This window comes from Haemaphysalis longicornis, unplaced genomic scaffold (genome assembly GCF_048455015.1).
Source record: "Haemaphysalis longicornis isolate Haplotype H1 unplaced genomic scaffold, Haemaphysalis longicornis Haplotype H1 scaffold_10, whole genome shotgun sequence".
NCBI lineage: Eukaryota > Metazoa > Arthropoda > Arachnida > Ixodida > Ixodidae > Haemaphysalis > Haemaphysalis longicornis.
The window spans coordinates 63,355,288-63,382,918 of NW_027526204.1; the positions used below are offsets into that span (position 1 = coordinate 63,355,288).

Consider the following 27,631-nt stretch of genomic DNA (forward strand, 5'->3'; position numbering starts at 1 on the left):
GTAAAAAGCTAAGAAAAACAAAAAGACCATAAGTTAGGCAGGGAGGGTGCAATTGACCGAACGGGAAATATTGACAGCAAAACCTGATGTGAAAATTTGATGAGGAGGTACTAATAATTAATTTGCCCGTTTAGGAACTGACAACCGGAAGAATTAAAAAAAAAACGAGAGAAAAACAGAGCCTGTGACTTCACAACCACACCGAGAGCACGTAACATTGTCAAGACAAGAGGTCGGCAAAGGGCAGCAACACTACAGGTATACAAATCAGTGGACCCTTCATTGATGACACTTTATTCAAAGCCACTCCGCTTCACAGCAGCGCTTTTCGCCCTCACAGACACACACAGAGGGAATGAAAACCCGAATGAATTCCGTTTCTTACTGCAAAGCACACACATCACAGCCGCACACTCACACACACACCCTACTGGACAAGACAACACAATGTACGCAGACAGCTTTGGGTGGGTGGTCAACAGTCGCGACTGGAGCCGTTCTGCTCTGGGTCATGTGATAGCCTTTCGTCGTCTTGCTCTGGTCGCTCAACCTGCGCCAGCTGCTGCTGCTGCTGCTTCATGGCCAACTCGAGTGCCGACACTTTCGAACTCAGCGTGCACACGATCTGCAGTAAGGGTGAGACATACCATCACCCGGCGTCATTCCACATATTGTAACATCCCCAAGTTTCCAGCAGGTACACATGTCGTTCAAAAAAGAGAGCCGGAACGTTTTGTTAAGCGTAATAATGCTACCACACCACATTGGCTGTAGGAAGACAGCACAAGACAGTAGTAGAAGATGCCTTTTGTGGAATCAGAAAAGGAAAATGACTGTGCCAAAATGATACTGCTGTGAAAGACAATGCCGTGAAACTCGCAGGATCAGAAATGAAGTTTCGCAGATCGCATTAGTCGCTGCCAGGTTGTTCAACCCTCACCCCTCGGAGCAATCGTTACAAAGACTAGAACTCGAACCCTGACGTTACTGCTAGAAAAAGAAACAAAACTCATTGCTCTTTTGTTCTATGAAGAAGGACAGCCAGTAAAGCTGGGGGTAGTCCAAGAAATTCCCAAAGCAAAACACTTTTGTTTGCAACTTGCAATTCAGCATACCTCCTAGTAAATTACCGTAAAGTTCCAAAAGAACGCCCGCCCAATTTGCAGTGATATAAAGTGAAAAATATGGGATGGCCGTTCTTTCGTATCAGGTGTGAAAAACTACAAAAAGTGGCCACACCACCAACCAAAACTGTGGGGATATATATTGTCACGAGTGCGTCTGCTATGAGACGGAGCCACGAAGACGACGACGACGAAAGGCTCCTCCACGTGGCGCGTGTAGAAGAGTTCGTGGAACGGCTCGTGCTTTGGAATGCTGATTTGGCTGACCGGTGCTTCGCGTGAGGCCACGTCTTTTTGGTGGCTTTCTTTCTAGAGGCACAAGTTCGCCTAAATAAATCTCCGTTTGTCTTTGCCCCAACTTCGCCTGCTGCACTTCTTGCAACGAAACAATATATAGAAAAAAAAAAAAAAAAAGAAATGAGGTGGGCGAACTTTTGGGTGGACTCACCCGATGTGGACTCACCGGGTCCAATGCCAGCCTGTGCCTATAACTGTCGTTGTTCAGCCACGAGCATTGAAACTTAGATTTACCAGGCATTATCCTAACTAACAGTTACTGCGTGCAGTAATTTCGACAGCACACATTACACGCCGCACAAACCACGCCGAATGTTCGAGCTACGAGAGAGAACAACGCCAGTCCCAAAAGAAAAGCGAAGGGATGGATTGGATATGGATCCGGCTAGACCCTTTGAAACTGAAACTGATCTCAGCGCAGCCAGGCCCTTAAAAACCGAAACTGATTTCAGCGCGGCCAGGCGTTTAAAATGATCTGCTAAGTGTATTCTGTTTGAGAATTGGAACGCAAAGGTTTCCTCGTAAAGACGTGCCGGAAATTTACGGAGTAGGAATACATTTCTTTGTACGCAGAGTGGTCGTCTTCTTAATTTTGCCCCAAAATCAAGGGTTTTCAAGGACCTGTAAAAATTCAAGGATTTCAAGGACCCGCACGAACCCTGTAAATAGAGGATTCACATTTATTTTGTTCACTTATCCGTGCTAAAGCCATCGGTTTTAGGGGTCAGGCGATCTTTAGGGTCTTATAGCAAATTGAATGTTAGCTTTGCTGCAAAATTCAATTTTGTCCGTGATACTTCTTTTTACACACCTGGTTTTTTACACCTTTACACCGGGAACATCTTTTTACACACCAAAATGGACACACGCAGGTTTTGTTAGAACCTGGCTCATAACATTTCGACTTTAAAAAGAAAGGTGGGAACATGCACGCACCACGGAACAAAACTGAAGGGGGATTCCCCACAAACCCAGTCTGGAATTTCGAACTGCCGCTGGCTTACCTGTGTGAGTTCTCCAAGCTGGGTCGCCAGCTGCCGATTCATCCGTTCCAGCCGGCTGGTCGGCTCAAGGTCAAGTCCGTTGCCATTGCCACAACCGCCATGAGCCACCGCTGCTGCCGGATCACCACAGGCCTGGATGTAAAGAGGGCACAGGTTGCTGCCGTTTATTGATTCCATATGAAACGAGAAGGGAATCACAGGGTACACCTGCATACAACCTAGTGCGGTTGAGGCCAATATAGGGGGGAGAGGGAGAGGGAGAGAGAGAGAGAGGGGAGATAGATAGATATACTCCGTTTCATACATCAAGTGCAACGCTGTCAAAGCTAGCGCTCTTGTTTGCGCTCTGTGCTTCCGCGACCAAAAGTAGTGGGTTGCTTGCGGTGAGCCAGAAACAATAAATGCTTCGCCGGCAACCTTAAAGCATATATATTTATCATCAGCTTGACAAAACACACCCGTGTTGCCGGACAAAAGATCGAAATATGCGAGTTTGTATTTTATGTTTGTCGCTTTCGTGTCAGGTTTTCGCTCTCCGCGCAACCTTGAACGCCGTTTTTTGTTTACTCTTTGAGGCAGCGTTGAAAAAATGGCGTCCAGCTCTCGGGCTTCGACCACGCCTCCTGTACGCATTTTTTTGAGGGTTTGCACATCAAAGTTGACAAAGAACGCCAAGCGAGTACAGTTAAACCTCGTTATAACGAAATTGAAGGGGCACCGCGATTTGCTTGTTATAGCCAATATTTCGTTATAGCCGTAACCGACATTTACTGCAAATATTATGCATTGTAGTTACCTAAAACAAAAAGCGGGCGAAATAGCATCTTGCTGCACGGCGATAGTCAGTAAAATAAACACATTACGGAGGTAAAAAGGAACAGTCACAAACCTACTTTATTGCAGTTCAAAACTCGTATTTCAAACAGACTTGGCTACGAAGTCCGTAAGCGGACATTGATGCACCTTCCTGATGCGAGCGATGGCTCCCTAAGCTGCGGCCGCTACGTTCACGCCATCTTCGCCGCCCTTGTGCGCGCCGAAGTAGCGATGCAGCACGTCCACCGCATCTAGTCCCTCCGACGCCGTCCTTAGCGCTTCTTTTCAAGCCATGTGCAACAGCGCTGACGATGGAATCTCAGTTTCTCACGATGATGAACAGCGTACTCGTCCACACGTCAGTCTCTTGCCACCTTACCACGGAGTGCACCTTACCTTCCTTCGCGCCCGATGCGACGGATTTTATCATAGCCATCTTCTGTTCAAGCATTATAGTCTTTCGCTTTCACTTCCCGCCTGTCGCACTCGCGCTGTTGGAATCACGCCGGCAGTACGATAAGATAAGGCTGAAGACTGCCAAAACCCACGCGCACACAACTACGCAGCGACGTCGGCGATACGAACAGGGGAGGAGGGGTGGGGGAGGAAGGCGATGCAACCGGGCGCGGCGTGTGCATTGGGGTTCTTCTCGGGCTCACCGCGGATAGTCCGCGGATTCCCCGACGTCATAGGGATACGTGGGAAAATCGAACGTCGGACTGCTTCTCGGGGAGCCCGCGGTGAGTCCGACACTGTAAATCGAAGGGCCCCATTGTCTGCATGGCGTGCGCAGTGAGAGGAGGGGAGGAGAAAGGGGGGGGCTCGGTAAGCGCAGCGTCCGCATGGCGCGCCAGCCAGCTTCGCGCGCGTGGTGGGAGTTTTGAACTGCTAATACAGTTGCCGCGTCACGCACTGTCTCAAATCCGCGTTGCGCACTCTTGTAAAATTAGCTCAAAATTTGATTTCTCAATGAAATTTGTTCGTTATATCCCGTAACGGGGAAATTTTACCTCGTTAAAACGAGGTTTTAAATACATTGGTTTCTATGGGGACTTTCAAGGGGAATTACGATTTGCTCATTATATCCATTATTTCGTTATAGCCCGTCTCGTTATAACGAGGTTTAACTGTAATTGCAAATGTGTACGCCCGTACCAGGATGCGTTTCCCGGCGAAATGTGTGCAGGAAGTACTGAGTGTTGTGAGCGAGAACCCCGGAGTATCTCCCCGTACCATGGCGAAATTGAAGGCAGAGTGTCTGCGTGGGAATTTGGTGTCTCCAAAGAGAAGACCTCGCGACGTGACGATATCAAGCACGCGAACCGTCAAGCATGACACCTTCACAGTCACTGCCATCCGTCTGAAAGTGCAGAGCATGTACGCCAAGAGGGAGATCCTGACACTGGACAGTGTGCGAAAGGCTGTCAATGAAGATGACGACTTGCCGAACTTCACGAAAACCACCTTGTGGAGGTTAATGAAGGACACGGGCTTCACGTATGATAAGAGAATACGGAATCTTGGCATCATTGTCTGGTGCCGCAGGTACCTGCGGGCGATCAAGGAATTCCGAAGACAGGGCAGGGAGGAATCGTTGATGAACTTCCCAGGAATGTGTGACCTGTCAGTGACGGCTTTTTTCACTAGAGTCAACAGCAGAGCTGGAGCGAGGACACCTTTCTATCCAGCCTGCTCGCGCTGCTTCATGCTGAGCCGATTCCCCAAGAAGGCTTTGTTACTGGACAAAGCAAACTGTGTTTCCTCGTCGTGTGGTTTTGTTTGTGGGGCTTAACATCATCAAGTGACCCGTGCTATGAAAGACACTACGTTGTAGTGCTGTCCTGTCCGGTCGTGAAGTGTATACAGCCGGAAGAGTCATATAACTTCTGCAAAAACTGGGTGGAACGAAAGGAAGGAAGGAAGGAACGAAAGGAAGAAGTCGGAACCTACCAAGAAATCGACCAGAGGTGCTTTCCTATAAATAAAGTTTGTTTTTTAAACCGCGAAACTCAGCATCCTCTTGCAATATTTGTGTATGACACACAATCCATATTGCCCCTGTATGCATTTATGTATGGCAACAAATCTCCAACTCATGAGCTAGTACTGTTTTTTGTCACCTATGCCATAGATATGTCCTTAACACAGAAGAACATGCCATATCAAGGTTCCGTATGTAAAAACAATTGACCTATCCATGATTCTCTTGCGAATAAGAGCCTTGCTTAAAGAGCTCTCTTTTCAATCACAAAAGAAAATATACCGTATTTACTCGATTCTAAGCACCCCCCCTAACATCGGGGAAAAAACTCAGAAAAAAAGTTTGCCTGCGAATCTAAGCACCCCTTTGTTTTCAAGGAGGCGCGCGTAGCCAATGCCGCCAAGCGCGCTTGCTCCAAAGAGGCCACTAGCATCTAGTTCTAGCATCAAAGAGGCCACTAGCAAGTAGTTCTGAGTGTGAATAAAATTGGCACGGAAAAAGGCGACTACGGCTGATTTTCGGCGTTCGCGTGCGCCAACTTTTATCAGCTGCTCTTTGAACGAACGTAGGGGAGGGATGGTGAGGGAGGCGCAGCAGAGAAATGAAAAGGGGCCGAGCAAACGCCTCTACTTGGAGCAACACCCTCTCAGTCGCTTGGAGGGAGCGGCTTTACAAAACGTGACGACAAGACCTCTCCCTCCCCTAACCATTTGCCGAGGCTGCCTGGACACGTGGTTGTGCGCTTCTGGTTCCCGAAACACACAAGAGATGGCGGCACAGAAGTCGGCGGCGCTTGGTGGTGGGTCCGGTCCGGCGGCGGGCATATCTGGGCGGTTTGCGGCGCGCAGAGATCGCACGCAGGCGGTACTTTGTTCTGTCGTTGTTCCATATTTGTGATGTGGGTATGACTTCTAAAAGGTCTTCATACAGCTTGAAGTTCAAGCGAGCTGCAATCGCGTTTGGCGAAGCTAATGGAAACCACAGTGCTGCCGCGGAATTCGGCGTGGACCGTGCGTGCATCATCAGGTGGAGAAAGCAGCGGGACCAAATTTTTAAAGGAAGAAGTTTACGGGACACGGAAGAAGTACACGGAAGAAGTTTACGGAAGAAGTTTACGGGACCGCGAAAGGGCCGACATCCCCAACTCGAGAAGGAAGTTTGCGAATTTGTTCGCAGCGAACGATGCAGTGGTTTTGCTGTGACTGCCGACGCCATCCAGGTGAAAGCGATGGAGATCGCCGGCAGAATGCAGATTCCCCGCGCAGACTTCCGTGCAAGCCGCGGCTGGGTTGAACGGATGATGCGAAGAAATGGATTTTCGTTGCGACGCCGCACAACGATCTGCCAAAAGCTGCAGGGAGATTTTGACGACAAACTTGTCGCTTTTCAGAAGTATGTCATAGGCCTCCGCCGGGATCACAACTACAGTTTTGGCCAGATCGGCAACGCAGAGGAGACGCCAGTGTTTTTTGACATGCCGAGTGCCTACACAGTGAATGAGGTAGGGGCCCGAGAAGTGAGAGTGAAGACGACCGGATACGAGAAACAGCGCGTCACAGTGATGTTGTGCATCACCGCTGACGGCCGTAAGCTCCCACCGTACATCATTCTGAAGCGGAAGAACATGCCGAAGAATGAACCTTTTCCTGGTGATGTCATCGTAAGGGTACATGAGAAAGGGTGGATGACGGCGGAACTGATGTCCGATTGGATCGAAGTGGTGTGGCAGCGGCGCCCGGGGGCAATGCTTGGCGGACCATCCGGCACGCGATCTATGCTGGTGTTGGATGCGTTTCGCGGCCATCTTACCCCGGAGGTAAAGAGGAGGCTGCAAAAGAGCAACTGTGACTTGGTCGTCATTCCAGGTGGAATGACGCCAGTGTTGCAACCCCTGGATGTCTCGGTGAATAAACCGTTTAAGGCGTACCTTCGCCAGGAGTACGAAGAGTGGGTGCGGGACCCCGACCGGAAGAAGACGCCGACGGGAAAGTTGCAGAAAGCGTCCCCATCGACGATAGCAACCTGGATTTCCAATGCGTGGAAGCGGATTGAAGTGCACACCATCACGAAGTCGTTCAAGAAGTGTTCTATCACGAACAACTTGGACGGAACGGAGGACGATTCGCTGTGGGACACAGAGAGTGGCGGCTCGCGTAGTACCACGGACTCAAGTGAGAGCGATGGGGAGAGCGAGTGAGGGACTATCGGACCGAAACGGTGGGTTCGCTGTCTGAAAGGGTCCATGTGGTTACCCTTTAGTTTTCTTTTCGTAAATGTCAAATAAAATGTTACTTCCCATGCCAATTTTGTCGAAATATTGCCGCCGAAAGGAGGTGGTTTTTTGGATTTTTCGAATCTAAGCACCCCCCCTCATTTTGAGTACCGGGACCTTGAAAAAAAGGGGGTGCTTAGAATCGAGTACCGTATTTACTCGCATAATCCTCGCACTTTTTTTTCGGAAAAGTCAATGCGAAGTTAGGGGTGCGAGAATTATGCGGGGAAAAAAAATCTGGTGCACAGTGTTGCCAATTTGCCTTCTGCCAATCCCGCTAAATGTAGCGGTCGTTTTTTGTATATGTAAGCTCAGTGTTGCCAACAGCAGCTATTTCTTTTATTTGAACGTAAACAGTATCCCGTCGATCAGCGATCATGAAATTGCCGCCTTTGCTTTCTGGCGCGCGCCCTATCTCGTCGTCATGTGCGTGCCCTACTTGTGAAGCTCGACAGTAACGCACGTTGAAGTCGGTGACGCCGAAGTGCCTGCCTGCGGCGCGGTTGCCGTGTTCGATCGCGTACTCTATCGCTTTCAATTTGAAAGCGGCAGTGTAGCTAGCGCTCTTCCCCATGGCGACTAGTCTAGTTGCGCGCACGCGAAACCGGCTCAAGTACAGTGCGAGTAGCGTGTTAGGGCGTCCGGATGGCCTTGGGTACACAGCGCTCTCCGCCGAACGGAGAGGCGGCGGGGGGGAGGGCGCGCGTTGGAGAGCGCGTGCACCATGCGGGTTTCGCGAGCGGGCAACTTTCGCTGCTGCAAAGTTGGGGGTGCGAGGATTATGCGAGGAACCAAAAAATCCAAGTTTTGGTGGCTCACATTAGGGGTGCGAGGATTACGCGAGTAAATACGGTAAATACGGTAATTCTTGTTTCTGGGGTGAAACATTGTAGTGAAGAAATAAATAAATCACGCACAAGAATTCTCAAAATTGTTGCATATATGTATTCGGACTGGAAAGGGGACAATAACAAATTTAAAATATGTATTATGCGTTTCTGTGCCAGAAATCAGTATTATAAGGTACAGAAATCTGTTTTCTGGCCTTTCCCATGAATACCAAATGATACGTTATTCGCACCAAGTGCGTCGGGCTACTCTACAGTGCAGTGCCAAAGTCGGTTCCAAATTGTTTCGGCAAAAACTGAAACCGTTGCTCTGCTGGCGGCCCGGTATAATCAATAACATGCTGGGCGTTTTAAGAGAGGCACAGAAAGAAGTGGATCATCAGGGCAACGGCGAAAACGAAAGTTGAAAGTGAGCACCTGTTGGTAATTCACCCTGGATGGAGCAGCTGTGCTTACTAATCAATGAATTAACGTGTTTTTCTTGCACAAAATTCTCGCTGGAATCAACGAGGTAAACTGACAATGTTGCAGAATCGCGACCAAATCGCCATTGCTCGTCAAACATCGGTGCGAGCCTGTTTCAGCCCGCACAAATGAGCACGGTATGCATCCAATGAACCCATACGTGCAGTTCATTTCTGCATGCGCATAGTGTTTCAGTTATGGGGAACGAAATAAGATTTAGAATTGAACTCGCAGAAGATGTGATAAAAAATAAAAAGAAACGTCGGAACGTGGTCTCGAACCCATGCGCAGTTCATTTCCGCATGCGCATAGTGTTTCAGTTACTGGGAACGAAGTAAGATGTAGAATTGAACTCGCAGAAGATGTGATCAAAAATAAAAACAAACGTCGGAACGCGGTTTCGAACCCATGTACTTAAAAATTCAGCGTCTTTTCTCCAGAGTGACGCGTTAGACCACACGGCTACAAAACCGCGCGGAGCGATGCACCTTCTTTCTTTGCGGACTACTTGTATAGCCTTCACAGCGTTGCACTTTATGTATGAAACGGAGTATAGATAGATAGATAGATCGATAGATAGATAGACAGAGAGAGAGAAGAATAGCAGAGGAAACAGTATACAGGGGAAATTTCTGTAGGGCCGCTGTAGTGGGGAGTAGGGCACGAATTGTACATACATTGTGGTTGGGCTACAACAAAATTACTTTCAGCCAGCCCATGCAAGCTCCATTCCATAGAAAAATCATTCTGCGCATCAGTTGTACACTGCAAGACCTCATTAGCCACAACACTGGACTCCTTTTATAGAAGGCCACAGTAGCCTGCTCTTTATACTCAACCATCCTCGCCCTGTCGCATAAACGTAACACAAGGTTCATGCTGGTTTAAATGATAAAAATTCGAGGGTTTTCAAGGTCTTTCAAGGCTTCGCATGTGAATTTTCAAAAATGACACCATCTGCTAGGAATGTGCTAAAACATTGGGGTTAATATTTTGGGGTTAATAACCCTGATGTTTTCGGAAAGATTGAGGCTTAACTTTATCAGACATCGTTGAAAAATGGGAACGTTGCTACAGTCAGCAATTTCAACAGGAGGACTGAACTTACATACGTTCCCTATGAACGACAGTTTAATCAACGTTCATATTTTAACACGAAATTGTTTTATGCCGGGATCCACCAAGATCTAACTGACGTCATATCCGTCACGGAAATGACATCGCCAGAATAACGCGGCTGCGCCAGGATTCGAGCCGGGTGCTCCGTCGTCGCAACAGGAGGTGCCAGGCACTTTACCGACTTTACTACGAGCTGAGACACAGACAGCTGTATGAACACGCAATATATCTTTCCTATAACCTCCTCTATTTCGATGGTGCTACTGTCTGAGAGAGGGGAAGCGAAGTAGCACATCGCGATGTCAATGAGCGCCGACAGTTGGCGCCAGCTGAGCTCGTCGCAACGGAACCGTCTGCCGTACACTCCACGGAGCAGGGACGCAGCGGTCGCACATCTGTGAAAGCGATGCGCCCGCAGGTTATCACTCGCCAAGCACACCCACAAAACAGCCCCACAAATCACGCTCTTTCGCTGCAGCGGACCGTGAGTTCACCAAACGATTCACTGGCAACCCGTTCGGTTTTGTTCGCAGTTTTGCGAGCTGGTTTCATTTAAATTTACGCAGTGCTCCGGCGCGTGCAATCCAGTGTGTAATGTTGATAAGTCTGACGGTGCCATACTGACGAAATATAAATAGCGATGTGCAAGTTCATATTGATGTAGAATAAACATTCAACTGATCCTGTGAAGGCACATCTCACTTTCGTGTTTTACCGATCCCTATGAAAGAGGAATCAACCACATTTTTTTCAACAATCTCTCATAACTGTTTGTAAGAGTTTCACAGACAAGCACTTCTAGCTTGTTAAAAAATACAAACATTTACTTTCTAAAGAAGATTGACCAAGCAACAAGCACTCATTCAAGTGCTCTCTCAAACGCACATTTACACAACGGCTCGTTTGGCCAACGTAAATATTACCACAAGACAAAGGTATTTTATAAACAACACCAACACTATACGGGATGTACTTGTTCTTGTGGTTGACATTGCAAATGTATGGACTATCTGAATTTGTGTCTCATTTCTTTCTGTCTACTATGGCACAGACTTTACCTAGTTTTTTTGGTGCTGATATGGCAACCTGCACCCCATATCTGGAAGCAACCTTTTTTAATCTGTGAGTGGTACTGTGGATGTACGAAACTACAGCGAACTTTTTTTGTTGATCTACTTCTTTTTGTGCGCTATGCTTGTCGCAGCCTTTTATCGTTCTTACAAGCTTATTGCACGCTGACGCTAGCGCACTAGTTGGAAAACCAGCTTCTTTTAGCTTTTTTACCTGTTCTTGCATCTACTGAGTGTACGCACGATTTCGACAATGCTGACCGAAGGCTGGAAAATGCTATAGAGTTTTTTACAATCTTACTGTGGCCCGAATTGTAGTTCAGCAAGGGTTTTACAGACCTGGGTGCAAATTTCCAGCAAACGTGGTTCGCTCCGAATTTTAACGAAAGGTCCCGAAATCGCATACAGGAGTTTTTCATGACTTTTCACGTTATAGATCCCAGAGAAGAAACGAACAGGGCACGTACCGGGACACTGCAAGCGGCCACCCGTTGCACAGGACGTGTTGGGGTGGTGGCCGGCCTTGGGGGCTCACCACATGGGTGCTGCCGACTGCCTTTTCCCCCAGCGGCTACTTCTTCCCCATCACCCAGGCTCTTCCACAGGGACACCTAGGGCACAACATGGTCACACGGCTCAGAAATAGAGAACATGGTCACACGGGTTGGGCATATGGGAGAAAAGAAATCTGTGAGTTAACCCCTAAGTATTTCAGATGTGCACAACTTGTCCAAGCCAAAGCACGGCCAAACCATTTTGGACGAGGGGCTCTTGTCTAGGGCTTAGGTGACGATTATGCGCTAATTTAAATCTCGCACAGTTCTGAGACCTTAAACAGATTCTTTTATAATTCTCGAGGGAGCAGATTGGTGTGTCAATAAACTTTACTCCAAGATAAAATGCATTTAGAACAGTTGGTGGTAAGTGCTGCAGGGTTCCTTCAAGGGGTTAACGCAGGAGCCAGGACATTTTTAGTAACCTATCTCTGAGAGAATATTCTTGGTCCCTTCACAGTGCGTGAATTGCCCTTTTTTATTCGCTGGCTGGTGCTGGAAAACATCAGCTGCTCATCACCTTCGCACGATTACTATCGCACTGGTCACGTAGCCCTTGGAGAGCGCACAACCATAACAATCCACAGGAATTTAAATGCTGGTACAAGACTGATGTATTACAGCCTAAACCGCCTAGAACGTATGTCGCGAGAGCCACAAAAATCAGTACTGTAAGTGGTACCACACAATAAACAAAACGTGCGCGAATCCAATCACATCACAATTTACCTTTCAATCATTCTCTGTTTGTCATCACTCGAACGAAGACCTCTTAAAAATAGCGGTGTGGTCTTTATTTTGTCTTTTTTTTCCCACATAAGACGCTACTGCAGGGTTTACAAGCTACTGCAGGGTCTTAATAAGGCGCTCACACATGCTCATCGAGGCACCCTACGTCTCACAAACCGTGAACGCGGCTTTAACTTCTTTGTGTTTTGAGGGAGTATGCCTACGTTTCTTAGCGTCTATGAAAGGATGCCGCGGGACAACGTGATAAGAACGCAAGCGGGATTTTGTTTTCTTCTTCTTTTTTTTCACCCCAGCTTGCGTTCGCCATGGCGAAGGCGGCTGCTTATCAGCGCAGCGTACAGGTAGGAAAAACCCTCGGCATTGCGAATTGCTATCTCCAGATGTTCGAAAAGGAAAAGTTCGGTTGTTTATCTGCACAACGTTATAATAGGAACGACTTACCGCACTTACTGGGCGAGGAGGAGGGGAAATGGGGGAATACGAGGGGCTCGCTATCTTTCGAGGTGCGTCAAGAAAGGGCAGTTGTGGTTATCACGGGCGTGCAAATGGAACGCGCGAACTGAAGGGTGCTTATTTTTTTCTTTTCAATGTCTAAGTTAGAGGAGAGCGGGCACTGCGTGGCATGGCTGATTCCATCTTTTTTCTTTCTCGCGATCCTAAAACGATGCCCAAGCTGCACCGGTCAATCAGCGAGCCCACCAGAAAATCGCACTATAAACGGCATTGTGCTTTGGGCAACCACATTTTAAGCAGTAAGCTTGTGCAATGATTCTTATGGAAGGCCTCCTGGTGGCCAGGAAAACCCGCGTTATACGCTCTCCCACACTATAGGCGGTTACGTTATAAATGGTCTACACTGTATAGGACATAATAATTATACAGTTGAACCCCTTTATAAGAGACACGTACCGGAGAGCAGTTTCTGTCTCTTATATGAGATGTCTCTTATAAGCAGGGAACCATGTTTTCACTTACTAATCAGACCCTAGTTCAATGTGGGCACCGTATGACTAAAACAAGCTCAAAAGAATGCTACAGCATGTTGCAAAAGAATCATTATAATTTATGTTTGGCCCCGAAAATTTATGAAACAGTTCTGAATCTTTGTTTTCTTCATGACTGTACTTAACTGTTTTTTACAACAGATTCTACAAGCTTTTTTTTCTTTCACTGTTTGCGGAAGATGAATCTTAGATGTTGAGTTCACAAACCTGATGAATAGCCAGAGCGCACAGCTTCTTCTGCTGTGTGCTCAGGCTATTCATTAAGCTTGCAGGACTCGACATCTGCGATGCTTCTTGATTGGGAGCTACGCGAGTGGGAGAGCCGGCATGTGCGGTCGCGCTCCAATGGATGGCAGTAAGCTTCAACCACTTCTGTAAGTTGCATTTCCATTGGCAGGGCTTCTCATCGTCATTTCATAGCTGCCTGAACCACTGTGTGTTTGCTGAAGTTCTAATAAATAGCGACTGCAGGCGTCTGTCGTCCAGCTGTGTTTCCACAATGGAAGCAACTGCAGCTAGTGACTGGTGGCACTGCATCTGAAGTTAAAATGTCTGTTACAAGCGAGATCATTGATTAAAGTTCAAGAATGACTTGTCCCTTATAACCAACTGTCTTCTACATCCAATGTCTGTTATAAAAGAGGTCAATTTGATGGGAAAGATAGGGCAGCCAACCATGTGGGTGAATAGTGTCTCTTATAACCATTTGTCTCGTCTCTTACATCCATGTCTCTTATAACGAGGTTCAACTGTATTGATAATATGCAACTATTTGATGAGGGATTAAAATAGTTTGTGATCAAGATGAAACGACAAAAGCTGAATAATACCATCACGATATGCGGCCATCTGGTCAATTTTTTTTTCCATCCGCCGATCTAGTGTTGTGGAAAGGGTGAGCAAGCCTGCTTTGCCTCTGCAGGCAGGCAAAGTACAAGTGCTACTTCTTTACTGTAAGCTCCATGTTGCATTTTTAATGCGGCACAGCAGCCCAGCTATTCAACTGCCCATGCCTGCAAATTAACTACCTGTTTTGTGCCCAAAATTGCGGCACCACAATGCAAAGCCTCGAGTGCCGAAACCACCGCTCCAGATGTTTGCCTACAAACAAGTAGCTAACAAATGGGTGAACAATAAGAAACAAGACCAGAGATCCTAGTTGGCTTCAATAATACTCACAGGTATTAAAATGTACGCCTGAATGGTGTGTTTATCGGAGCTGCTACTCCAAACTTTAAAACTGCCACCTTTTATACGTACCCTTGGGTTTATTTTTTCCTTTTGCACGACACATATGAGTTAATGGGGTGGCCAATCAAAATAACCGAAACAGATTTGTTTTGCAAGTTTGATCGGAAGCAGTTTAAGCACCACCAAAACAAGGGCATTGTGAAAGATGGCAGCATCAGGAGTTCTACAATAGGCCATAGTGGTTACAAAAAAAAAAAAAAAAGCAGAAAAGAAAAAAAAAATTCACATTTTCTATTGTATAATGATTTGTACTATAACGGATAATGACTCACAGAAACAAAGAAAACTTACGCGGCTGTCCCAAATATTGCCGCAAACAAAAGAAACCGCAATTTTTCCTCCTGCACCCGTTTTTCAAACAGTGCACTGCCCTGCCTTCTTATGGGATGCAAGCTCAAAAGGGTAAAGCCCCACAAAGCCGAAATTGACAAAGAAACCTGCATTTGATTGTGATCACTGCACACAAAAAGCAGCACGTATTCATGTTAAAGTACCCCTATGCAACAAACAACAACAACAACACCAAAATATACAGCCCCACTCCTCGTGGTGGAGCTATAGATGCCAGTAACCTATATAACCTACATGCAATCAATAGTACACCAGTCGCTGTAATCTTCTGTAACTGCCACGCGCAAATCGACCTAAACCAAAGTTCCTCTGACATTCTCCTCGGATATGAGGAGGCAACAGTGAGACAGCGGCCTCACCTGTTGGTCGTCCCCTGCGGAGGCAAAGTGGCTGCCATTGCGCGAGAAGCACACCGCGTGCACGGGCCTCTGAAAAGCACACATCCGCAACAGGCATGTGAGCGACCAACACAAAAAAGGCCCCGTCCTCCAAAGCATACTTAACCACCAAGACAAGGACCTTGGTATGCATTTCTATCCTCTCTCAACTTGGCAGAGCGCCAGCACACACAAGAACAGCAGCAGGCTTCGATATTACATGTTCGTGACAACAGAACCTGATCAACAAAAGGCTCAACTGGAAATTCCCCTCACATGCACACTTGGACAATGCCACCCACAGCGTGTGGGAGCACCCTTCGTGCCAACTGGAGGAAAAAATAAATATAAGGAACAGAACCACTTCTCGATGCATTCCTATACCTTTCTCAGTGAGGCATATTGATGCATACTCGCTCCCTTCGCTTGTTCATGTCGTGTCTTTTTTCTTTTTACCGCCCCCTCCTGCCAAGAACCTTGAACTAGAGGTCAGCAGTACCTTGTAAATAACACAGAGTGCACTTAGTTTTGCCTTGTGCCTGAAGAGGCTTTTGTGTTTGAGCAAGGCAGATGCTATGTGCTGTGCGCAAGACATCTGGCGTTCACTCAGCTACTGAATGCACACTGTTCAGCCCCAGAGTATTTCAGCGAGGCCCTGATAATGGCCCGTATCACCCGAAATAAAGATCCAATAAAAATACATCTCTCTTTCACAGTGAGACTTCGCTGTCCAATCTCTTTCAAGCTGTGCTTGATTTTCTGTGACACGTACAGCGTCCGCACACAATGCCAGCTGCGAATTAATTAAGGTAACAGCCCATATGATCTTATTTACGATTAGGTGCGCAGGTCTAAATCACGAGGAATTGATCAGAAGCTGTAGTATTCAGCTGCACAGCACAAATTCGGTACGCACAGAGGATACCACTGCTGTGCTCGAGAAATGCTTTCAGAAACCTCGAACAACACTTCTGCATTGCCTCGGGGCTTTGGCAAGGCTGTGGTAGAGCAAGAGACTCAAGCCTCGACGTGCCTCAAGAGTGGCTTTTGCAAAAAACTGCTGCAAGGATGAAATGTTTGAGTGTTTGCCCATTCGCCCTCACCAGTTCCCACAGCTGCAGAAGAACAACCGGCCTGATGGCAAAAATCTAAAATCCTGTAGAGTCCGACCAAAGCAAGCGGAGCCGTGACGTTAAAAGCAAAAGGGGAGCCGTGACGCTAGTGGGTAACAGACATCTTCACAAAATCTGGCCTGTCCTAACATATCTTGCCCATCCTTGAGCCCCTTTCCAGCTAAGGCAGTTGAAACAAGTGCACAGCTTGGAATCGTGCAATCGCAGGGTCGATATCTTCACTGTGCCACAGCAGCTTGGCAAAACCCAAGCTGCTGTGGTGCTATGCTTGCATAGCACCACTGCTTTCAAGATTTAAAAAAAAGAATTAGGGACCCATCTTTTGTTTACACCAAATGTAATGCTTTCAGCAGAGCATCCATATGCTCGGACTATAGGCCTTTGCTAATGATGCACTCTCTGAAACTTTCTAGCAGCAGGAAAATGCAAGGCACAGCATGAGAGGCCAGCATAATGGCACAGAATGGCTTGTGAGTACAGGGAAGAAGCGTTTTTCATTCACATGTTGCCAGGGGCGAAACAGAGTACATAGGTTCGGGAGCAGTCCTGGGAGCTGGCAAAATTGCCTTTCGGAGCAGGTTTGGAGCCGGCAGAAAGGTCCTTTGGCAGGGGGCTGGCCCATACACGCTTGCCACCCCTCAGCATAAAATCTGAAGCACCCGTGAACTGTGTAAACATCACACATTAAAGTGACAGTATTCCTTAAAGTCATGGACACCGATTCTTATGGCAGGTGGCGGACATTAAAAATAGAAAAACACTAGAAAAGTTACACGTTGTGCTGGTAAGTAGCGGTGTCCGTTTAAGAGTTTTGAGTGATACTGGCTCCCTGGGCCTTACGCTTGACTTAGCCATACTGCCCCCATTTTCTTGTTTTGGTTGGCATGCAGTTTATATGGACTCCTGAAAAGCATCGAGCGACCAAATAAAGCTTTTTTTCTTGAACGTAAGGTGTCGGAAGAGCCCGAGGTTACATAAATTATCACCAGCACTAAAAATCGCCAGAAAATAGCCAAGTCGCCCCATTAGAATTTTAGTCCCCACGAGCCTCTAAAAGTCACCAGTTGGGTGACAAATTGCCAAACCTGGCAACACTGGTCCTCAGCATAACAGGGGTACAGTGTACTATAGATGGTCGAGGTGTGTCATGCGGGGTAAAAGCCAATGGAGATTGCGGGTCTCTTTTGCGATAAAAGAATCGTATGGAGCGCAGGCATTCGCCACAGGACTCCTATTGCAGCCAGTGCCACCTATAAGTTTTTAAATCAAACTAAACAGTTATCTGACAGGTTTTATAAAACTTTATATCATGAAATCAAGAAATAAGACTATATAGGGTAATAAATAAGGATTAATTTAACAAACAAAGCTTCTAAAACCAACAGGTAAGCAGCGGCCGCCACGGGCGCTGCTTACAACAGCAGTTCCTCAGCAGAAATTTTCATCGCAAAAGGACCACCCTAATCAGCCCCGAACGACACACCTCTCTCTTCTAGTACACTGTAACAGCGGTGTCAGCGCAGCAGGAAAGTATAATCCTGGCTATACCGTTCACAAACACGCACACTCAAGACTCATCGAGACCGCGATCTCCTCGGCAGGCTACTCTGGCAATGCTTTGTAGCTTCAAAAGCCCACTCGCGCCTCCAGCCGACCCACTCACCATGTGGGTGAGCAGGGTGTACAGCAGCCGGCCCTGGTGCACGTCAAAGATGCGGGTGAACGAGTCGCCGGCACCCGTCAGCAGGTGGTCGCCAGACGGGTGGAAGCTCAGGGAGTGCACCGTGCCCTCGTGGGCTGTTGGCCAGCCAGGGAAGAAAGAAGTACGCCAATTAGAGCAGGGCACAAAGGGCATCTTGGCCTCGACAGTAGACCTGAGGTTACTGGATGTTTAGATAGCGCGTGCAGACCTCCCTGCTGTCTCCAGAAGCAGCTTAAGAGTCCCCAAGGGCCACACTCATACTTAAAACTATGTGTGGCAGTGAAAAAGATGATTGTGCTGAAATTACAGAAGCTGCGCAAAAGACTAGGACAAAAACGGGTGAGTGGAACTCGAAGAGAGCTGGCATGCTTAGGCAGGGACCACAAATGTTAAAACATTGACATGTACTTCATCGTAACGAATTTGCCTGCGTGTGTTCTTATTTTTTGTGAGCTTAATATAATGTGTAAATTTGGTGGTTCAGTTCAGAAGAGTAAGGCCTGAAATGTATCCTTGTTTGCATTTTCTCACCCCAAAATGACTGCAAGGAATGCAGGAAATATTTGAAACTTCTGAATGGGGTCCTACTCGACTTGAAGCTGGATGGAATTCCATACTATCTGCTTGAATATCTGCACAACCATGAAAGAATTTCAAGGAGGGTGTACAGCAGTACACCCTCCCGCCTAGCTTTTCTGTCACACCAATCATTCTCACAGCACTGTTGAGGAGAGTGTTACGTAAACTGACCATTCTTTCAAACCCAACGCTGCTTGCATGTTTGTAAGCGCAACAGGACAGAGTAGGGAAACACAGGGCACACTCTTCTTCAAAAGTTAAGCTGTTGAAAGAAATCTTTCCCAGGATTCTCACTATGCCGATGTACAAATGCTCCATTTCTCTTTTTCTGCCTGCTGCCTATCTATGAAAAGGCCGAGTATCTACAATAAAAAAGCAAACAAGTGGCTCCAAGAACCACAAGGAATCTCAGTTCATGATGAATGTCACACAGCTACGTACGTGGTTGAGAACCAGTTCTTTGCAGCTTCACAGTTTCAACCAATAGGTGGACACACAACACTATTGTTTAGGCCAATTTTTCCTTTCACAAATTCGAGATGTTGCGAGTTAATAAAGGTGCATATTCTACTCCAGGTAATTCACTTGGCACGAAAAGCATAAGGATTAGGCCTAACACTTCACCCCACATAAATGGGCTGTTGATTTACTTTACCCCAAGGAAAGTGAACTAGCTCGTCAACTAGCCCAAACCCAAACTCTAAAGAACTGTTATACTTTCTAAACTCGACTCTTCCGACATACACATTCACAAGCACACAAAACATGCTGCTCTAGGATATGACCACCTCACTACGTTTACATTCGTCTTTACTAGCTGCTTTAAAACGGCCATGAAAATAAAATGTAACTGTTCAGTTTGAAATAACTAGCCTTTGGCAACTTGCCCTGCTCAATTTCAGTCGCGAGAGACTTTTTTCTAACCGGAAAAATGCAAGAAATGTTGAAAAACATTCAAATTTCTCACTGCAGTCGCTTAATATGGGCCAGCACTAAAAAAATTAATGACGTTCCACTTAATGCGAAAACTGTCGGAAGTGCAGAGCAGTGATTTGCCATAATGGGCTGTAGCGCCATTGTACGCTCAGTGCTATCACCCAATGCAATTCAAATTTCCCGCCTTCGCAGTGCTTCCGCGCCCCCTGCCTGAAACTGCGCCAGCGGGAGTTCTGTTTTTTTGTGTGCTTGCTTTTCCTCCCGCGTGTGCCGGCGTTGCACTGCCACATTTTTTCGCTTACTTTTGTAAAAACCAGCCCAATGAGCGTTCCTAACTAAATGAACGCAGGCGCTGCTAGTTAATTACGTATATTTTGCCTCAAATGTACCTGCAGTTTTCTTTGCGCAAAACAATGGGGAGATGCATGAGAAGTGCCACTGGTTCACAAGTTTCAAACGCTTATGACTACATAAATCGCTTGGCTTTCGAAGCCTCTGGGTTGCGCTGCAATGACGGCATGCCGTGTGGCTCTACTTGGGTCCAGCGAGCGAGCTACGATGACAAGGCGAGACCCTATAGTGATCTGCATTACAACATAGTTAAGTGCAAGCTATCATACAAGGGACAGCACGATGAAACGAAACTAGAGTTCCCACTGCAATCGCCCAGTCATGTTTCTTGGCAGTGGCTCAGTGCAGAGGCTGCGAATTGCACAAGTAAGACTCTCTGATGTCATGGAGAAGAAGCCGGAAAGCGGCTGGGGAATCACCACTACTTCACATGTTTCTGTTCATAGTATATCCACTATTGGTTTGAAGTTTGCGATAAAATTGGCACCATTGCTGCCAAAACAAAGCAGTCTTCTTAATGAAACAAACTCCTGTACTTTGCCTTCATGGCCCCTTTAACGAACCACTGAGTCCCAGGCATGGTAGCATGTGAAAGAAAAGCCCTTTAGAACACACTGTTAAGTTGGTGCTTATTTGGTAAAACTTAGAGCTCGACTCAACAAGGACGACAGAAAGACGACAAGCACAAGCGCTTGTGTTTGTCGTCTTTCTGTCGTCCTTGTTGAATCGCGGTCTAAGTTTTACCAAAAAAGCCCTTTGTCAGCGCTTTCAAGAAGTATGTCAAGAGGATGTCCTTGGCACTCAGGAAATTCCCTCAACCAGGGAATACCCTTGGCCCCACGCTTCTCACCGTCGTACTCCTGGAGGAGTCCTCGCATGCGGATGTCGTACACACGCACCGCGCTGTCCCGTCCGGCCACCGCCACCGTCTTGCCGTCCGGGTGGAACTCGGCACACCGCAGCTGCCTGCAAGGCACACGCCCATACACTTACTGCAGCACTGCACTGTCTGCAAAACAGGTTTTACAATGCCAACGTGGCCTTAAATGTTTATCGTGGGACGTGACGCAAACAGGGCAACCAAAAAAGGCTTGCCTGCACCTGTGCCCGCCGTGCATGCCAGTATCATGACCACCAGCATTATCGGCCTCTAAGTGCGATCATCTCATCCAACTGTTTAAGAGAGAAAGTGAAAAATTTTCAAAAATTTGGGGAGTTTTATGCGTCAAAGCTAGACCTGAACACCGAGCTGCACCCCAGTGGAGTGTGCTAGATTAATTTTGATCACCTGGGGATCTTTTACCTGCACCAAACTCAAAACATACGTGTTTCTGATTTTTACTGCCATCAAGAAAACAGCTGCCACTGCCGGTATCAAACCCACATCCTTGTAATCAAGAAGCACAGCATCTTGACCACTAGGTCACCTTGGTTGGTGTGTATATTGGCTCATGCATTTCTGTAAGCAACATTGATTTAATTGTAACTGTACTGTTCAACTCCCGGCACCGAAAAACACATTCAACTTCTGACCAGACGGTAACTCTGTACATGAGTAGATCTAATGAAGCAGCAGCACGGCCTTCTACTGTAAGTGACGATCAAAAGATACAGAGAGGAGAAAAAAAATGGTTACATGTTTTGAAGTTCCCTGAGGCCTAAGGGGGGTTATTAATTACCAACAAGCTAGACAGTTTTGACTCAAAGGCAAACCCAAATGCTGTGGCACCATCTGCCAATGTGCTTTGCGTGTTGCGACGACATAGTTGTAAGTGCCACATTGGAAGTGTTGTGACATGCTGAATCACATCTATGGCTGCCACTGCGGCAAAAGCAAGGCAGTGCATCTCCTTGAGCCCCTTTTAGCCGGCAACAAGACCAGTTCTATGCTGAACCTGTTGCGAGCATTGTCCACGCACATAGATAACACAGCCTAGGATCGCAACACACCACAGGCAAGGTCGGTAATATGTGAAAGAGCACCACTAAAGCACCAGCGATGATGTCCCAGCAGACACCCTCTTGCCAGTGCGCAGTGCACATGATAGCAGGCTGTTGGTGAAGATATCCGAGCACACAGGTGACTGGAAAACAAGCTTCACATTACTCAGAAGTTTGTGGATGAACACGTGTCAGTTCAATTAAAAGAGGCCATGAACACAATATACAACTTTGTTCCGATTTGAAAGAATCAGACTTTGCTGACTACCCACCGCGGTGGCTCAGTGGCTAAGGCGTTGTACCACTCAGCACGAGGACGTGGGTTCGGTTCCCGGCAGCGGCCGCTTTTCTGATGAAGGCGAAAAGCAAAAACGCCTGTGTGTATGAGATTTCGGAGCTTGTTAAAGATCCCCAGGTGGTCAAAATTAATCCGGAGCCCTCCACTATGGCGCGCCTCATTGCCTGCATTGCGTAGGCACATTAAACCCTATAATAAAATCAAATCAAGTGTCCACTGCTTCATCTGTTTCTTTCATTAGCTTCAATGACTGTTTGAAGTTTGCAATAAAGTTGGCAACATTGCTATCAGGAAAGAACAGTCTTTCATTTAATAAACCAAACTTTTATGTTGTCTTCATGGCCCCTCTAAGCACCGTTCAGTGTGAAACGGGGCAAAGCTGTAGCCATAGGGTTTGAACACAGCCATTAGGACCATTTCGAACAAAAGTTGAAACCCATCCTTGGCGACTTCTTGGCGTGGTGTCACAACCTTCCTAACGTGTTCCTAATCCCACCGTTCTTACTTCCCAACAGATCAAAATTTGGGTTACACTTCAATGTTCGACTGGTCAGGTACGTATTTCGTCATCAAAATACCTTCTTCCATGGTGCGTTACCGAGCCAAACTGTTTTATATCTGTACGGCGGTGTGTTTTACAAGTTACTGTATGCAGTGAGGTAGCTCCTTGCCTTTTGCCAGTAACATCTACATTATCTCTCATCTACTTTCACCATCCCGATTAGTATTACATAGGAACAGCACCATTAGGAAAGGGATACAGCGTGTTTCAGGTTGTCATATGCAGTGCACATTCTATATGGTCGGGCAGACGTAACATGCAAGTACATTATTGTGCAGGGGTGGAAGTAGGCTTGAGCCTTTTGGAGCAGCTCTGGGAGCAGAAATGATGCTGTTTTGGAGCAGCTTTGGAGCAGTAAAAGGGTAGCTTTGGAGCACCAAATGAAACTTTGGAGCAGTGAAAGCCTGCTTGGAAGCACAATTCTAGATTCAGACATAACTTATTTTTCATTTCTGGTAAACACAAAAACAAAACCAGAAATTCAAGTGACTTTTATTCAACATTTGATCAATACTGAGCAGGCCACTTTTTCGACAAGTTGAAAAAATATACGTTCCAAGAATTAAAGCATCACTGCTGACAGAGCAATCACCAGGAAAAAGCTAGAGATAAACGATGCTTCAAATAGCTACACCTAACTAGACTTCAGATAAGTGGAAAATAGGCCTATTACAGCCATGAGAAACAATCGAGATAGACCAAAAACGAGAGCAAGAAATTAAGAGGAAAAGAAACTACGAGGAAACAACTGATGATTTGAACCAAACCTGACTAAAGAGAAATTAAAAATAATTAAATGTTAATGTTCCCAAAAGAAAGGTAAAAAATATCCTAGCGTAGTATTGGCACTATTGACCAAGTAATATACATGCTTAAAAAATACTGTGCAACTACGTCGTGTTTATACAAATAACACACGTACAGTCTTCGTCAAAATTTTGTGGGCCACGGCGACCATGGCCGGAGCAGGTGCGCGGCCGAGCAGGGGCGCTGCGCTTGCCGCTGTCGGCTGGTTACGCGGCTAAAGAGAGTGAGGGGAACTTTCGCGCTTCCTTCCGTAGTATGGCTAGCGCGATAAGTGCAGCCCAGTTGGTTTCTCAGGGTATACGCGCACTTCGCTTCAGCGCAGGCACTTTGCGCAGCAGTTATCGCGCCGGACACACTACAAAAGCACGAGCAAAAGTTCCCCTCGCTCTCTTTAGCCGCGCAACCAGCCGACAGCGGCAAGCGCAGCGCCTGTGCTCGGCCACGCGCCTGCTCCGGCCACGGTCGCCGTGGCCCACAAAATTTTGACAAAGACCAGTGTTTTGTCAACTTGTTTTTCCGAGCGTAAAGAGTGGGCTTACGAGAGGGAAGACGGGGAGGGGGATGACGCGCCTCCCTCCCCGCAAGAAACAGCTAGGCGGCTTTGGGAAAGATAGAGCTGATTACTTACAGATAGCTGCCAGCTTAACAGGATGCCCCTCTCGCTTAATTGTGCTAGGGCACCGTCTGTTATCTCATCCTGTCCGACCCGGCACGGTGGCATCTAACTTTTGGAATGGCACACGCACTCACGATAAGATGAAATGGCGAGGGCCAGCTCAACAATAAATCATTTCTTTCTCCAATTTACAGTAAGCGGAAAGTTTGCAATGACTGCTGGTGACGACGCATGCAACACGGCGCAGCGCGCTGTGCGGTGAAGCTGCACTTCTGGGCAAAGTTCGAACGCGCATCACCCGCACTTCAAGGTCACTCCCAAGTCCCGTGAAGTCGCGCCGCCACTTGAAGACTGGGAAATCGTGACGAGAGACTCCGAGCTCCAGGCGTTAGCCCTTAGGGAGTTCGCCAGAGCGCCTTAGGGAGTTCGCCAGAGCGCACCACGTCGCGAATGACAGCTAAACGAACGAGTCCCCACAGCTCAATGCGACTGGCATTGGACATCACCTCACATCTTGCGGCGCCGCTTTGGAGCTGGATGGCGCAAGAAAAGCGGACTGGCGCAGCATGGCGCAGCACCCCCACCCCTGATTGAGGCATAATTAATTTAGGAACTTGGTTAGCATTCCAATTAGTGGCTTTAGCACAGGGTGTATAAATCATTTCATTTCATTTGCTCCTTAAAGGCTTGGAGGCATACATAAGGGTACGTGCTTGTGCCAAGGTATGTAATATACAGTGAAAATAACAAACAATAAAAAAGAACACAATGTAAATGAACATCAGCTAGGAATAGCAAAAACTATTTTAAACATGGTGAACTAAAGAGAGCGAATTAACGTTTACCAAGAGAAGCAAAAAAATAACGGAATTTGCACAATCAATTCCGAAGGAGTATCATATATGTGAAGGCTGATAGGTTAAATTAGTACTTTCACTGTTCAGTTTTTCGCGAAATATTTTGCGGTTAGTGCACAAAACTATGTCACAGAATTACGGCAAAGTAACAACGAAAGCTACACACGGTAAAATGCTTTCATGCCTGGTTTTGGGGCTAGAAAGTGCCAAGAGCTAAAGGCCTACCTTGAAAACTCGCATTTCCATCTCCGCACCCAAAACCCAAGGAATAGAAAGTTTACGAGCAAGGTATTGCTAACTACGGCTTTTTGCACCTAATGAATAACTGGCTATGCAACCTTCGGTAAAAATGGCGTCAGTGTGGTCTTCATGGTTTCTTTGGAAGCTCACTGTACAAGATAACTTGGAACACCATGCATACACCGTTGTCGAAAGACACCAGCTAAATGCCACTCCAGTTTACATAGCTAGGCCCAATACTGAAGCGCATTATCTGGCATGGACAAGGAAACCGCTCCACATACCGTATTTACCCGATTCTAACGCGCACTTTTTTTCGGGAAAATAGGCCGAAAAATCGTATGCGCGTTAGAATCGGATACGAAGCCAAAACAGCGGAAATTTCGTCCCACCCATCGCCATCGCCATCTCTAGATGGCGCCAAAGCTTCTAGAAACGACTTTTCTTCCTCCACGTTTTTCGGACGCCGGAAGCATAGGTGCCGAGGCTTTTCTGTCAGCGTTCACACAAATCGTCAAATCGTTCCACTCGCGCGCTTGATAACAGTAATGGCAGCAGCGGCTCTCCCGCGTTCAAAACGAGCGGTCGGCTGAAGGGTGCGCCTCTGGAGAAACTCGCCGGATGGGCGTGCGAGGCGTGGGCCACGATCCCATCGACCATGGTTGAACGTTCGTTCAGAAGTGGCATCGCGAACGCGCTTGACGGCACCAAGGACGAGATGTTGTGGTCAGCGGAGAGCGACGAGGAGTGAGAAGAGTGAGATTACTTCGGGAAATAAATTGCCCGTTTCTCTCGCATTCGTTTGTCTCGGTCACAAAGTCCCGTGCGCGTTACAATCGGAGGTGGAAGTTTTTTCTGTTTTTTTTTTTTTTGCCAGGAAAATCGGGTGCGCGTTAGAATCGGGTAAGTACGGTATGTTTAAGACACCCACATCAGCTGTAGGCTGTCCCCTCACCCCTCCCAGAATATGGCCGGCTACATCACATGGTGCACTCCACAAAAGTATTTACTAAAACACCTCGATTCTTCACATTTCCATATGAAAGTGTTTATAGCCGCCACCCCCCCCCCCCCCCCCCCTGCAACTTGCGAAAAAATGTTTTCCCAGCAATGCACCTGTGTCAAGCAGTGAAACTGACTTAGGAGGGGCTCCGTAGGGGTTGAAGGGGTCATAAGGGGTATTAATAACCTTGACGCCATTCACGGCGATCCCTTTTGCACACTCTGAGGCTTAAAAAAAAAAAGGCAGCTGTCGCTCCTACAAGCTCTCTCCCCCCCCCCCCCCCCCCCCCGCCAATTCGCTTTCTATTTTTTTTTCACATTCACACTTTTACCAGCTTTTAGAGCGGCGCTTTATAGTCCAGGCTCCAATACATTTTTCGATGTTCTCACATCAAAAATTCCAAACTTCCGAGGCTCCATGTATCCTTGCTTCGCTTCAACTCGGCAGTACCGGAATGGAACGCGCATCGGCGCAACGCGAAGGAGACAGAGCGAAGCCACGCGACGCAAATCGTCTCGAGCAACAAGAGGACGAACGAGGGGGGGGGGGCAAAGAGTCGCATTCAGAACCCTTGAGAAGTGCTCAGTTAGGCATGCTTTGACCGTAGGTTAGTAGCGGTGAGACAACCCTGAGGACGCAGTCGCTGGTTTCAATTCAGATGGGCCGGGACCAAAAGGGTAGTGCTCTACGCGTTTCTTGTTGGAGACATTCGGCTTGCGATATGTAACACTGACCCGACCCAACCGACCACACTGAGACACACGGGCACTGAGTATACCCAAGAATCTGTCTGCATTGCAGCAACACAGCCATTGTGAAATTCGTTACTAAGAGGCAGTGACTCTGCAGCTGCACTGGTCACGCACATTCGCAGTGCGGAGTGGCCTTGATTTTTTAGAGCAAAGCTTTCTACGTCTACCAGCCAACGATTCCTTCGTGGCTTGCGCGACAAGAAACTCCCAACGCGGCTAAGGAGGGGGAGGGCGGTTTTCACTCACGGAGCATTGAGTAGATGGCACGGCGAATGGTTACCCAGCGTTCCCCGCGCGCAGGTGCCTGCTCGCACCGGCGGGCGCGTCGGCAGGACGGCTTTGTCGCCTGCTTTAGCGACGGTTGTTTTGGGCCTGTTTCGGCGCAGCTTCGCGTCCACTGCGCTCCCCCCCACGGCTTGATTAACTTGTTCGACAGCACTTCCTGGGTAAACCGGACCCACCCGACGAAATTAAGTGGTCGCACAGCAAAGATACGTTAAAGACTGGTTTCCAGGGCGGGAAAACAAAATGTACAAACCACATACAGACATGTGGCCGCTAGAGAAAGGTA

The 27,631-nt window shown here is 47.4% G+C and overlaps 1 protein-coding gene across 1 annotated transcript in view; it reads right to left on the reverse strand.

The window, feature by feature from the left end:
* Positions 1 to 271: 271 nt before the first annotated feature.
* The window catches only part of LOC144158639 (uncharacterized), an 89,700-nt gene continuing 62,340 nt past the window's right edge, over positions 272 to 27,631 (reverse strand). The window contains exons 8-13 of the mRNA XM_077689670.1: positions 20,835 to 20,950; positions 18,080 to 18,213; positions 15,266 to 15,334; positions 11,464 to 11,607; positions 2,426 to 2,557; positions 272 to 625 (exon numbers count right to left, since the gene is read on the reverse strand). Of these exons, the coding sequence (XP_077545796.1) occupies positions 476 to 625; positions 2,426 to 2,557; positions 11,464 to 11,607; positions 15,266 to 15,334; positions 18,080 to 18,213; positions 20,835 to 20,950 (745 nt within the window). The 3' untranslated portion in view covers positions 272 to 475. The remainder of the gene's footprint in view (positions 626 to 2,425; positions 2,558 to 11,463; positions 11,608 to 15,265; positions 15,335 to 18,079; positions 18,214 to 20,834; positions 20,951 to 27,631) is intronic.